Source organism: Patagioenas fasciata, chromosome 1, assembly GCF_037038585.1.
Source record: "Patagioenas fasciata isolate bPatFas1 chromosome 1, bPatFas1.hap1, whole genome shotgun sequence".
NCBI lineage: Eukaryota > Metazoa > Chordata > Aves > Columbiformes > Columbidae > Patagioenas > Patagioenas fasciata.
Genome location: NC_092520.1, coordinates 92114302 through 92127506, shown reverse-complemented (window position 1 = coordinate 92127506; position 13205 = coordinate 92114302). Strand labels below are relative to the sequence as shown.

Genomic DNA, 13205 nt, shown 5'->3' with positions numbered 1-13205 from the left:
GCTTTCTTCCAAGTATTTTTTGCCCATCCCTTGGGTTTGAGAGCAGTGGAGTGATCATGCTCTCTATACAGCTGCTAAGAGAAGAGACAGCTTGGAGGATGTGTCTTTTCTAGAGTATCCTACACTGACAACAGGTGTAGTGTAAGAACCATGTACACATCATTTAAAATATCCTGAGGTCCACTTTTACACCACAGGTAGCTGAAGCACAGGCCAAGGTGGATTTTAGGTGATGCCTTGGTTTACTACAGTTGGCAGTTGTGAAGATAATCCTTGAGTTACTTGTAATAAAAGGTTGGTAACTTTGGCCTATTTGTGTACGTGTAAGAAATACATGGTAACTACTGTCTCCCCGCACCCCCCCCCCCCCCCCCCCCCCCCCCCCCCGATTGTGATGTGAGGCTTAACTTATAGCCTTCTGCTTTCAGGGACACAGAACACAAGTCTTGGTCAACTTTTTATTTGCAGGACTAATCTGACAGCAAAAGATTTTTAGTGTCTGATCATGTTATATAAATTCTCAGCAAAATTATTTTAAAGTTTGTTTTGCTGGGAAGAACAATTGTCTCACTGCAGGAGCAGATTAATGCTTCTCATGACTCTGGTAGGAGGCAAGATATTAGGAGGCCTTTCTTGGAGCAGTTCTTTGCACAGGTTCACATGGGGGACAATGAAGAACTATAAAAGTTATTTTTAGACTGCTTTTTTTATCTGATGGGGCACATACTTAAAATTATTCAGAAAAGCATACTGGGGTGGAGATAATGCACATAGAGTACTAACACAGACTTCACAAATAAGGCAACAAACTGAAAGCCACCATAAAAGTAATAACTCATAATGCAATTATTCAGTCACTGAAAAATTACAGGTTGTACTACATTGTACCGTAAAGTGCCGTTATTTCTCAAAGCTTTATTTCAATTCTGGGTGGGAAATAAAATGACGTTAATATAACCATCTGTCTTTCTTTAGGCAATTTAGTGTTCATTTCCTTTTCATGTTCCACCTTTTAAGTCTCTTCAGCAGAACACAGTCACTGTTGTAGCAGAGCAAAGACTCAGGGTCCACGCTATTCTCAAGAAGCACCCTCTCATTCAGGATTTGCCAGGGACCACTTTTTGTCCAGAGCTCTTTGTCTGTCCTGCCAGTAGTCACCCAGAACTGCTCACTTTGCTCTGCAAACACTTGGTACAGGCACTCACACTAGGGTGCTGCTTAAGTTACTTCACTGTTGCTGGAGATGCTGTGTGAACGAGCTTGACCATCCAAACTGCTGCCAGAGGCTTGGCTTCCGTCTCCGTGAGATATAACCGATAAGGAATCGTGGGGATCATCCTCAGGATGATTGTCCAACTCTTCTAAAGCAGGCACGCTCGGGTCCTTCAAATACTGGAGAAAGCCAGAAACAACAGTTTAGATATCCACAAAACAAATGTATTAGAAATGACAGAGACAGAGCAGGTACCACCATCTATAGGCAAGTTGATTTAGACCAGAATTCATAGTGAGAGCTGCTAAATATATTAACATATTCTATTCTAAATTTCTTTGAAACTACATTGAACAAGGAAGAAGTGAAAACCATTTTATTTCTGTGGGAAAAAAAAAAAATCAGTCATGTAAACCATCCATTTAAGTAAGTTAAAACAACATGTATCTCCTATTTTTTAAAAAATTCTGGCTACTATTCTTTTCATGTAAGTTCAAGCAAATTCCTACAAGTTAAGAAAAAACCACAGCAGAAAACATTTCTTTATTACACTGCTGTGGATACATCCTCCAACTGCAGGAATCCAGCAACTGACAGCTTGTCTAAAGCGCTGGTGGAGCAAAGGAGATACAAGATTGTGCTTTGTTCAGTGTCAGCCAAGTCAGATCTGCATCTTGTTGCCATTAGAGTTTCTGGCATTCTTCTCTTGTAGTTACCTTTTGCTTTGACTTCCCCTATGCCCCGCTTTGATCCAAAATTAAGTCATCAGCATTACAATGAATGCATAATCGAAGAAAGGAACACTAGAAAAAAAAACGTAGGCCAGAGAAAATGCTTTCTGTTCCACCTGCCACCCCTGTGTAGTCTCCTTATCACTAAGACGATCTTGTGTTTCACAGGGAACTGGAGCCACCTACCATTTAATGTACTGAACCAAACCAAAAATTCTGCATATTTACTGGTCTTCCTTTGTTTCTTATCAGTGTTTTGCCTAAAACTGGCTCACTATTGTTCAATTACTCCTGAACACATGCGAGAATAGAGTCTCTCATCAAGTCCTTTGCATGAAATGCTGGACTATTTTAGTATGCTGTACAAGGATTTTTTTCCTGCATGACAGATGCTTTGCTGGATATGTGATACAGCTGTCTCCACTGAGCCTCCATGAAATGACAGCTGAGGTACAATGAAGAGAAAAGTTCATTCACTCATACTTCTATAAAAACTTGGAAAACCAGCTCCACAATCACAGAACTGCCGTAGTACAACAGACTGACATGTAGATACATACAAGAAGATATTCTTTTGCTTAGGAGACTACTTCCTGTTTAAATACGAAAAAGAGGAAGATGAACAGGACTGAAACAATGTCATTTAGTACAAAAATGTGTGAGCTGCAAGGAGAGAGAAGTCCCAGGATGACTTTTTCGTCTAAGTATTGCTAAATCTACAGGAATAAACAGAAAAAGCCCAAGAACATTCCCCTAGGTAGTCCTTAGTCTTCAAGTCAGTCCTTGCTCTTAGAATGATCAGTGTCGTCTCTTCCATGTTCCATATATTGCATATATTTCTAATCAGAGACTTAGGTCCCAAGTAGATGTTCTGCAGCACACAAAAGCTTTTTGCTTCAAGTGAGCAACTGCTTCAGGCCTGATGACTTAGAGAAGCAAAGAAAGCGGTGGGCAAGGGGTAATCAAGGAACAGAGAACATTACTTCAGTTTCCCAGCAGGATTATAGCACCATTTGTATCTTAATGCAGAGGAAAAAATACTTCAGTTGAGTAAAAGGGTAATGAAGCAGGAGATCATATATGAGAAAAGTAAGTTTACACGAAGTCCACAATTATTTTTATCTGTTATGCAACTACTAGCTTCTTTCATATTCACTCCAACATCACCACTGTCTTTTAGGGGAGAAGAGGGGGGGAAAACCAAAAATGTCTACACATACCTCTTCAAAATGTGATGGGATTTCTAAAGGTGGCTGAAACCAATATTTAATTGCTTTGCGGTGTCTCCACAGATGAAACAAACCAACTGTTGCCAGAGTTACAAAAAGTAACACTGAAATTAATATTGGTGAAAGATATCCAGCTTTGGTTGCCTCTGAAAAATAAATAAATAAAAAACTAACCCACTATATACATACAGGAGGTTCGTATTTAAACATCAAACATAAACCAATATACAGCAAGCTGAAATGTACTATACTTGGTAATCAAAGGATAATTTCCAAGGCTATGATCACAGCTCTACTATGGAGGAACCCTAAACACCTGCGTTCAGAACACCACCTGCGTTTTCCAATTCCACATGAAAGCCACCAGCTCACAGAAGCATTTTCCCCTCCCTGCGCAGCCTAAGCAAGCTCCTACTGGACACGCCAGCAGAGAAAACGTGAAACTGAAGGAATCCCTGCCGGTGGTCAGAAGGCAGGCGGGAAATGGAATCTGTCTGTCCTTTCACCCTCAAGTTGTCAGCAGGGGCCATTAATGCAGCGGCTTCTCTTTCAGAACAGGCACCTCCTTTCAGCAAAGGGAGCAGCACAGACTCTGACATCACAGCTCAGGGGCCTGCGATCAAGTGCTTTAACTACAGGTCAATGCTACCCCAGGGTTCAGCTCCTGCGGGGTCTCAGAAGCTGCACAAGCACGTGTCCTCTACACGTCTTGCAGTGTGCTCAAAGCGTGCCTGTGTGTCAGTGATCGCACCGAGAGACTCAAGAGAGGGACAAAATCTTATCTTGCACATGGCCTCTCCTCCCCTCACTCCCTCTTATCTCATACAAAAAACACGGAGCTCAAAACGTCAGAGACGGAAGCAGGTCGAAGACGAGCTGTGGGAGCTGAGGGAGAGGATTTGCAAGAGTAACACCATCTCCTTCATCGATGACTTCCTCTGAAGATCAAGTATTCGCATTTTTTTTCTCTACATGTTTCTAGAAAGTAATACCCATGGCAGTATTTATGAAGGAAAAAGACGAGAGGAACAGTACAACAGAGACCCTCAATTACTGACTGAAAAAATCCTTATTATTTTGCCATTAATGACAATTGTGAAGTACTAGCAGTGGTGCTCTCTTAGCACTCTTGACAAATACAGGTACATAAGTGACCACTTACACAACGCTCCAAGACATGTTCTACACTCATTCTACTATATACAAAAAATAAGAAAATTCAATTTATACCACTGACTGTAGTTCTGTAACACTCTGGGACACTTGGCAGTCCAAGTAACTGGAGATCCGGATATACCTTCAATACTACTTGAATACTAAAACAATAAAGTGTCAATTCCTTCAGATTTTCAATTTTGAATAGTGTATTGCTCAGCTTTATCTCCTGTTTAAAAAACAAAAAAATATAAGTGTTAGTGAAAAAAAACAGACCTGTCTCCAACACAAATCCCCTCCCCATGTTTAAGTTTTTCATTTAAAAAGCACAGATTTTATTTTTCATAATTCAGCTTTCCCAAACAAGAGAAGCAGCAAAACATATTCCACCTTTCCTACTTGAATACATTTGAAATGTCATTATTTTTAAAAGAAACAAAGCCTGAGTGTTTAAAACCACCTATAAGGGCACAAACAGCAGAGGCATGAAAACTGATGCAAGGTCTCATTTTGTCCACAATACGCTGCTGGATGCTTTGAGTCAGCGTCTGTACCAGCTCAGGCAGTGAGCACTATATAGGAAGGGGGAGGGAAAACCAGCCATAAGCAGTGTCCCCACCATCGGGGGAAACTGAGGGAAGTGTCGTTCAGTAAAGAGCTTCCACCATCTCAGCTCCTTCTACTGAAGAGCAAAACAGCTGACGGGCAGTGCAAAACCTCCACATGGCCACCACAGTCTGCTGGGAATTCTTGACCTGTAAAGGGGGCTCTAGGATAAGGGCCTCAGTGAGGCCAACGGAAGCACACAAGAGTGACTTCTTGGTTGAATCTCAAGCATGAACATGTTCTACATGTGTCAGAAAAATACACTTTAGTGCAACAGAGGAAGGAAATGGAGACGTTTCAGATTTAGGAAGGTCTTTGAAACACACTTTTTTTTTTATATATTTTTTTTTCTGCTTCTGTTTTTTAAGCATTTGACTTTAGAACGACGTTCTTTTGAATCTTCTTCCTGTTTGTTTTTAATGTAACTTAATCCCTCCCCTACAATGCTGGTCAGTCAAGAGCATAATTACCAGGGCCCCAGAGAGCAGCATAAACACACAATCAAGATGGACACCTCTAAGTCTCAATTTGAACAGGGCCAGCTCATCCCAGCTGCGCCTGGCATGTTTGTAATAACTCTGCCTTTCTCTGCTGTAGGAACAGGCGACATCCGCCCAGCGCAGCCTGTTACTGAAGCTGCCAGCACAGGAAAGGAGGAAAGATATTTCCAGAATTTTCAAACTGCCTAGGCAAACTTCAGAATCTAAAGGCCATTTTAAAGCTACTTTCGACACTTTGTAGATTCTTTCCCTTGATGTGCAATGTGATTTAACCATTTCATACGGAGCAATAAAAGATGTTTTTGAAAGTTTCGTAATACATGCAATACTTCTGCCAAGACCAAATTAACTTTTTTTCAAAGACAACAAATGGTGACCTTCGCTGCTAGAGAAAAAGTTACATTCGTTTTCTTCCTCCATTTCTGCTCTTTTGCCAAGAGACACTGACTCATACCTCTCAGTCACAAAGGCATTACAAACGAAATAATTAGAGAAAATCTTACTCTTTTAATAGTACTTGTTGCGTTCTCCCAGTAAGACACATAATACTCAGGAAAGTAACCTGCTTCAGATCCAAAAGGAGGTGTCACTCTAATCAGAAGCGAGTCAGAGCTTTCAGTCACACTGTTCACTTTAGGGGGACCTATAGTAGCTGAAAATAAACACAGAAAGAGCAGTGAACCTCCAGGATGCAGAGCAGCTCATCACACTGTCTCCAGCTTTACTTAGATACTCTCAGCAAACATGCTAAATGTCAACAGCTTTTTCCCAAGAAAGGGAACACAACATTTTCTCACCTACTTAACACATTTAAGATGTCTACTTTATTACAAATCTAAGGAAGAAGACTTGAAAGCATAAGAGAAATTTGCTAATTAAAAAATTTTAAAAAAGGCTTCATGTTAACTTCCCCTGGAAATTCGGTAAATATTCGCTGGAATGTATCTGAATTTATCTGCAGTTTATGGTGGATTGGATGGATACAATTTTTTTTTCTTCAAACAGCCTGCTACATATTCCATGCTCTTTAAAAAACACGATGTTTGAGTCAACAGATTAGAAGAGGAATAACTAGTTTCCCCCTCCTTGCTTTGATGTCTCCATCTGTCTTGCTGGGTAAAAATGATGACTTCCTTTTGTGAAATTCTATGAGGTCTAAATAATGAAAAATATTATAGAAAGTACTGTCAGTCCTAATACGAAAGACTTGTGTGATGACAGGTCATTCGTCCTTTATTCATTGCATCTCTAATTCTTTCACCAGTTCAGCTTACCAGCATTTGTAAAGCACTCCAGGATCTAAAAAAACCCACTCATGCAAATATTAGAGTGGTTAACAGATGCTTGCATACTAAAGAGGGGTAACTATTAACAGTCAAAATAAATCATTGCATGCTTCTTGTACCTCAAGAAAAAAAAACAGCAGAACCTGCTCTATCCACTGTTACTTTAGAGAAAATTGATCCCTATGATCTTTACATTGGCAGAGAAATCTCAGTTTCTTTCTATTTCCTGCTGCTGTACAACTGCAAATGCCTTGTTGTTCGTCCTGGCAAATTCCTGTACGTGCGCACATTTGGCAGTACTAAGGGGGAAACAAGAAAATGGAAAACTCTCTAACAAAATATATGTTGTATTTCTTAATAAGGTTTAGCCACCCAAGGAAACTCATCTGTTTCTCTTTTGATACCTGTTGAAAGAGCACACACTACAGAGGAACTAAGCAGTATCAAATTCCTAGTGACACACCAAGGCCCTGCAGTCTGTCTTAATGAAACATCTACAAGTCTCTCACTTGGTTTTTGTACACAATAGAGTAAAAAAAGCCTATAACAGACAACAAACATTCTTGTCAAAGAAATCTCCATCGAGAGAGAGACGCTGACATCATAAATAGCACTTACTGTTTCTCTCTGCCACAAACGGATCTGTTTCCACCCAGTCAGAAGTCGCTTGCCCCAACTCAGCCCTCACGCGCAAAAAAACAGTCCATCTGCGCTTCCTCAGTGACCAGGAGACGTTGCATTCAGTCTGGGTGATACGCGTGCAGTTCATCTCATCCCACTCATTTAAGAACCCTCTGCAATGCAAACCACAGGGCAAATAAAACATCAGCATGACAGTGCAACCACCTAAAACAATCCCTCCCACTTTCACAATTTTTGTAATAAAGAAATGTGCTGCAAAACTACTACTTTGATGGGGGTTTATTCCAAAGCCCTTTCAGCACTTGCATCTTCTCAACATCTGGGAAAAATTAAAATTAGCGAGAGAGGTTGCTAAAAATAAAATTATACAGGAAACAATGCAATATTTCTGGTTGCTCTTCAGATATTTGATCTTCTCTCAGTTTGGTGGATATACCACAGGCTACAAGATTGTCAGTCTTCAGAAGCTGCTTTTAGATGTACATCTGTAAGAGACAACTCATTCTTTCCTCTCTATGTTTATTTATATTTTTTTTAACTGGATTAGAACAAAATAAGTTTGGTTGTTTTTAGAACTATGAACTTACGTTTTAAAATGGACTGTATATAACACCAAGCCTCTATTCACTTCAACAGGAGACCACCTCAGCAAACTACGAAAGTTATAGGAATAAACCGTCACATTCTTCGGTGCTGGTAAACGAAGAAAAGATTCTAAAATAATAAGAAGAATAAAGATAATCATATTGAAACATTCAGGTACACAGTAACTAAATTTTCGTCTCTAAATTCCATCACCATTTATTACATTTTCACTGCTTTGCAGGTAAAACCTCCTCATTCCGTTTCTAAGTGCATTACTAGTGGTACCTTTAAGTCCCTGCTAACCACAAAGCACTGAACTGCAACTTACTGCTTTTATTTATTCCATACAGAACATAACACTGAGAGCAGAGAATCCAGCACAAATCAACAAACCCCACCCAGCTCCCCCATGAAGCCATAAATTAAGGTCCACAGCCACTTGTCAATACAAAGCTCATCTATTTCCAACTGTCTGCATCTCATACATCTCATATTTTACCGCATTTTACTCAGCACACATTTTCCCATATCGCCTGCCTCCTGCTAACTTGTTTGAAAATGCCGAGGTCACTTCACCGAAATTTTCCAGACAACAGTTTAAAAAAAAGCACCTTCTCAAACATTAACAAACACATACTAGCGCACCCTTCCACTTGTTGCAAGCCAGAAGTTTTGTCAGTTTGGAAACCAATTTCACAATGTGAAAAAGAGCAGAAACCTCTGTTGGAGGTGTGCCTTCTGCTAGTAGGAATGTCCATCCAAATTTGGTGACGTTACAAACTCCTGGAGGTGAACAAAGACTGCAAGCGGTTTTGAGCAGCTTGACAGGAGGCAAGCAACATGGAAGAGGGGAGCAAGGGGTTTTGCCTCTATAACAGTACGGAAGAACCGCTTCCCTGCTCGCCCCCGCAGCGGGGAGGAGGAAGCCGTCTATCAGGACTGGAGCACTACCAAAGGTCAGATAGCGAGCTGGGGACAGAGAGGGAGAAAAACCAAGTAGAGGGAGGAAGGGAGGGAGGGACAGCAGCCGAGCAAAAGGCATAGAACCAAGGGCTGAGTGAAGTAAAGAAAATCAGATGAGAAGTGGGGGAGCAGCTGGTGGGAGATGTCAGCTGGCAAACAAAACAGCAGGCTGGAGAACCAAAAACCTCTGAAAGACTAGGAGACCAGTGGCGAGGAATTGGGATTGCCAAAAGAATGAGACTAAGACTACCACAAGTAGGCTGAAGCAAGAAAAACAGGAAAACGCCGTTACCGAATGCCTTTAAAACCAGAAAGGCCTCCCACTTTTAACCGCAGCACTGCAGTCGCTCAGGCGGGAAGGGCCCTCAGGAGCCCTCCGGTCCAACCCCTCACCCCAGGCAGGCCCAGCTCTGGCATCAGACCAGGCTGGTCAGGGCTTTCTCCAGGCAGGCCCAGAACCTCCACGGATGGAGCCTGCACAACCTTGCTGGGCAATGGCTGTGCTGTCTGCCAGTCCTGATTTTGTTACACAGCACACTGATGTTGACAGTGCTCTTTCAGGACAGGCTCTTAACATCCTTCACATACAGGAAAGAGACAACACATCTTCATGAAGTTCCATTAAACCCTACGTCCAAAATACAAAATAACTAGTTAAGCTCTCAAAGTAGTTACATTACTAGTTTGTTAGCCTCCACTTCTGAGTAGTGCTCATAAGTAAACACACATTTCCTTAGGCTACAGTTGGATCACTCCGCATTGCAAACCTGTTTGAGATTCCTTACAGTTACAAATGATGCCTAAACTATTAATCTCTCCAATATTTTAAAGACCGCCAAGTAACCTTTTATTCATTCAAGAAGAGTTTTCACTTTCCAGTCACACGTATTCTGTCATGCACTCTCACTATTGGTCTGGTACGCGGCAACATATCTCACACCATCAGTAATCTGTGTACTCAGATGTTGGATACAAACTATTTTACAAAACAAAGATGTCGGAATGAAACACAAGCACCACCATTTTTTTTCTCCTCTCCCTCTTAAAAAAATAAAAAAGAAAAGGAAAAAGCAATGAAGGATGAAAGCAGCTCGTTCATCTCCTCAATCAAGACTGCACACGGATTATTTTGGTTTATATTAGCATTCAGAAACAGATCATTTCCCCTACCAGTTCAAAAATACTGAAAAAAAAAAAAAAATCTATGGCTCTACAGTTGAGCATCAAGGTGCTGTGCATCACCAGGCACTTACTACTGTTCTGAGGAACTGTTCCCATTGCACACCAAAAGAACACCTTTGTATTTCGGTAAGATACCTCAGCTTGACAAGGGAGGTTACTTAAATTTCTGAAATCACACACTGAACTCTGTAACAATTGTTAGTTTGTATGACCCAAAATAACAAAATGCACACTTGAGAAAAAAGCACCTACATAAACAACTATCCTAGAAAAATCCAAACTGCCTCAGACAGGGAAAGGCAGAAACACCCTGTAGTTTCTCTCTCTCTGGAAGGTGGTCTCGCTGAACCGGTTCTTCTAAAGCATCTGTCAAACAGACACTCAGATTGTTTTTTCCTGGTGCAGAGACTTCCTGAGTCTTCAAGCCACAAGTCAAAGCATTCACACAGCAGAGTGTGAAGCCGCAAGTTACAGCGAGTGAAAGCAGCTCAGCCTGGCCCAGCCATTGGGTACACAACCTCTGTTCCTGTGTGATTTCTGATCCCCTCCCCTGCATCAGCCTGAGAACACATCATTTTGTCAAATGGCAAAAAAGAGGTTGGGGGGGGTGCTGGCATTAGATGGACTTTTGTGTTCTAGTGTACCAAACGGCTGCTGCTGATGGGACGGAACTGCGTAACACGGAACTGCAGCAGCTCCCCTGGCTCACCTCAACCCACCCATGGGCATTTGCACTCCTGATTCCAGTCATAGACTGCAGGCCTGGAATGGCAGCTGCCCCCAAACAGCCAGAGAGCCCCATAGGGCTCACCAGTCACAGGCTGGCCTTGGTGAACATGAGGAAATGTGACGGTGGATGTGCTGAACTCATGGAGGTACCGTGTGCCTGAGTAAGGGCCATGCAGACTGCACCGGAGACATCACAGCAGCTCTTCCACACCTGCTGGGATTCATACTGAAGCCAGCATTATACTCATGTGCTAGAGCTCAGAGGCAATCTGAAGAGCCAACCTCTCCCATTATGGCAAGGCATTTAGATTGAAGTCTAAACCCAATCCTACCTAAATCTAAAATTAAACAGAGAAGGCTCAAGGACATTTGATGAATGGGTGCCACATCACAAAGTACAGACATATCAGAAACTTATACTGTCTCAATCCCCCTCAAGGCAGAACCCATGAAAGTTTTATATGCTGCCTGACAGGCACAACTGGTTTGGGCCACACTGCCCGGTGCCTGGCAGCTGGCTGCAGAACCAGCCTTGGCCCGGGACACAGCTGGTGGCAGCCCAGACGACGGCAGATGTTTCGGGAGCAGCCACCCCAGGACCTGCATGAGAATCACAGAATGTCAGGGATTGGAAGGGACCTCGACAGATCATCTAGTCCAATCCCCCTGTCGGAGCAGGAACACCTAGATCGGGTTACACAGGAAGGTGTCCAGGCGGGTTTTGGATGTCTCCAGAGGAGGAGATTCCACAACCCCCCTGGGCAGCCTATTCCAGTGCTCTGTTACCCCTACTGAGAAGAAGTTTCTTCTCAAACTTAAGTGGAACCTCTTGTATTCCAGTTTGTATCTATTGCCCCTTGTCCTATCATTGGCTGCCACAGAGAAGAGCCTGGCTCCATCTTCTTGGCACTCACCCTGTATATATTTATAAACATTATATTGATACATATTAACAAACATCTATGAGAAACCAGTGTAATAGACTTAACGATATATTTGTTAATCAAACCGGTCTAAATGGATATGTTATCAGTGGCTGTGAAACCTGAGCATATAATATTAGTACATGCTGCCATTAAACAATGCAACCTGTATGTAGTCTTTGTAAAAAAAACTTTTTCCACAGATACGTGTAAAAGCCTAATTTAGTGTACCCTGCAGAACATTCAGGAAGAGACTGACATAGATAAGGGCCCAGTTGCATCCTTGTGTGAACGGGATAACAGGGGTCTTCAGCACAAAGTGGAAGGAAAACCAGCTCAAGCCGTCGGAGCCTTGGCCAAACCCCGCGTGCTAGGCCAAAGATAAGAAATGCACGACAAAATAGACTGCAGTCTTCATTCAAAAGACCCCTGCCCGTGACCACCCAGAGACACTGCACAGGCACAACAGGAAAAAAGCCAAAGCTGAAGACTAGAGATATAATTCCTTGGAACTCATTTTAAGAACGGCCTTTTCGAGAAATAGGTTATGAATATGTATGTATAGGCGTTCCTGGAATAACCACGAATATGTAATCCTTTAGCACATTTAACCAAGCTTGCTGCTACTGGAAAGGCGCGCCGTGGTGGAGCGCAGACTCCCCGGTCGCCCAGCGCTGTTTTGCCCGCTTGCCACAATAAATTCTAAGCAATTTATTCTGACGAGCGCGTGCTATTTATCGTGATCGTCTGTAACAACCAGGACTTGTCCTCCGGGTGAAATCCGCCCCAGCCCCGCTTTCCCCACTGCCACCTACGGCTCCCGCACCCGCCGCGGCTGCTCCCGGGAACGGGCCGAGCGGCGCGGCCACGCTGTCTCCCGCCAGCTCCCTCCCAGCCCGCGCCCCACAGGCTTCCGCTGCCTCCCGGGCCGGAAGCCGCCGTGGAAGCGGCGCGCAGGGAGGCGCAGGCCGGGAACAAGCCGCCGGGCACAAGCCTCCAGCCCCGCGCCGCCGGGCACGACTGCACCTACCTGTGCCCGAGGCCCGAACTGAGCCGACGAGGAGGAAGAAGAGAAGGGAGAGAAGGACGAGGGAGAGGAGCGGCGCCCGACACGGCATGGCCCGGCTGTCAGCGCCCCGCCGCCCAGCCCCGCTCGCCGCACAGGCTGCTCCCCGGCCCCTGAGGAGCGGGGCCGCCCCCCACCGCAGCCCTACCCCCGCTGTGCCTGCCGACGGAGAGCGGGACGGCTGCTGCGTCCCCGCCCCGCCCCCGCTCCCACCCTCGCCTACAGGGAGGCAGAGCCCGCCCGCGGCCCCGCCTGCAGCGCTGCCGCTGGTAACAGCATTCTGCTGGGCGCCCCGGGAGGCCCCGGGCCCGCCAGGCGCCGCCACTACGGTGCGGCCGTGCTGACAGGCGCGCAGGGCGGCGTGTGCGTTCATGGCGTGCGGTCGTGGTGGGAAA

The 13205-nt window shown here is 44.0% G+C and overlaps 1 protein-coding gene across 1 annotated transcript; it reads right to left on the bottom strand.

Annotated features, from left to right (window-relative positions):
• Positions 1-444: 444 nt before the first annotated feature.
• Positions 445-12965, bottom strand: IFNGR2 (interferon gamma receptor 2). Its single transcript, XM_065862543.2, has 7 exons — positions 12775-12965; positions 7950-8076; positions 7339-7514; positions 5938-6086; positions 4404-4557; positions 3165-3319; positions 445-1392 (listed from the first exon to the last, which is right to left on the bottom strand). Exons 1-7 carry the CDS (start codon positions 12860-12862, stop codon positions 1219-1221), a joined length of 1023 nt encoding a protein of 340 aa, XP_065718615.1. The 5' UTR covers positions 12863-12965; the 3' UTR covers positions 445-1218.
• Between the last annotated feature and the right edge of the window lie 240 nt (positions 12966-13205).

Excerpts from the sequence above, each read along its gene's own strand:
- IFNGR2 (XM_065862543.2), bottom strand. The coding sequence starts at position 12,862 with ATGCCGTGTCGGGCGCCGCTCCTCTCCCTCGTCCTTCTCTCCCTTCTC. Across the intron at positions 4,558-5,937 it reads CAACAAGTACTATTAAAAGA|GAGATAAAGCTGAGCAATAC; the intron begins GTAAGATTTTCT and ends TTTTTTAAACAG. Across the intron at positions 3,320-4,403 it reads TTACAGAACTACAGTCAGTG|AGGCAACCAAAGCTGGATAT; the intron begins GTATAAATTGAA and ends TTTATTTTTCAG.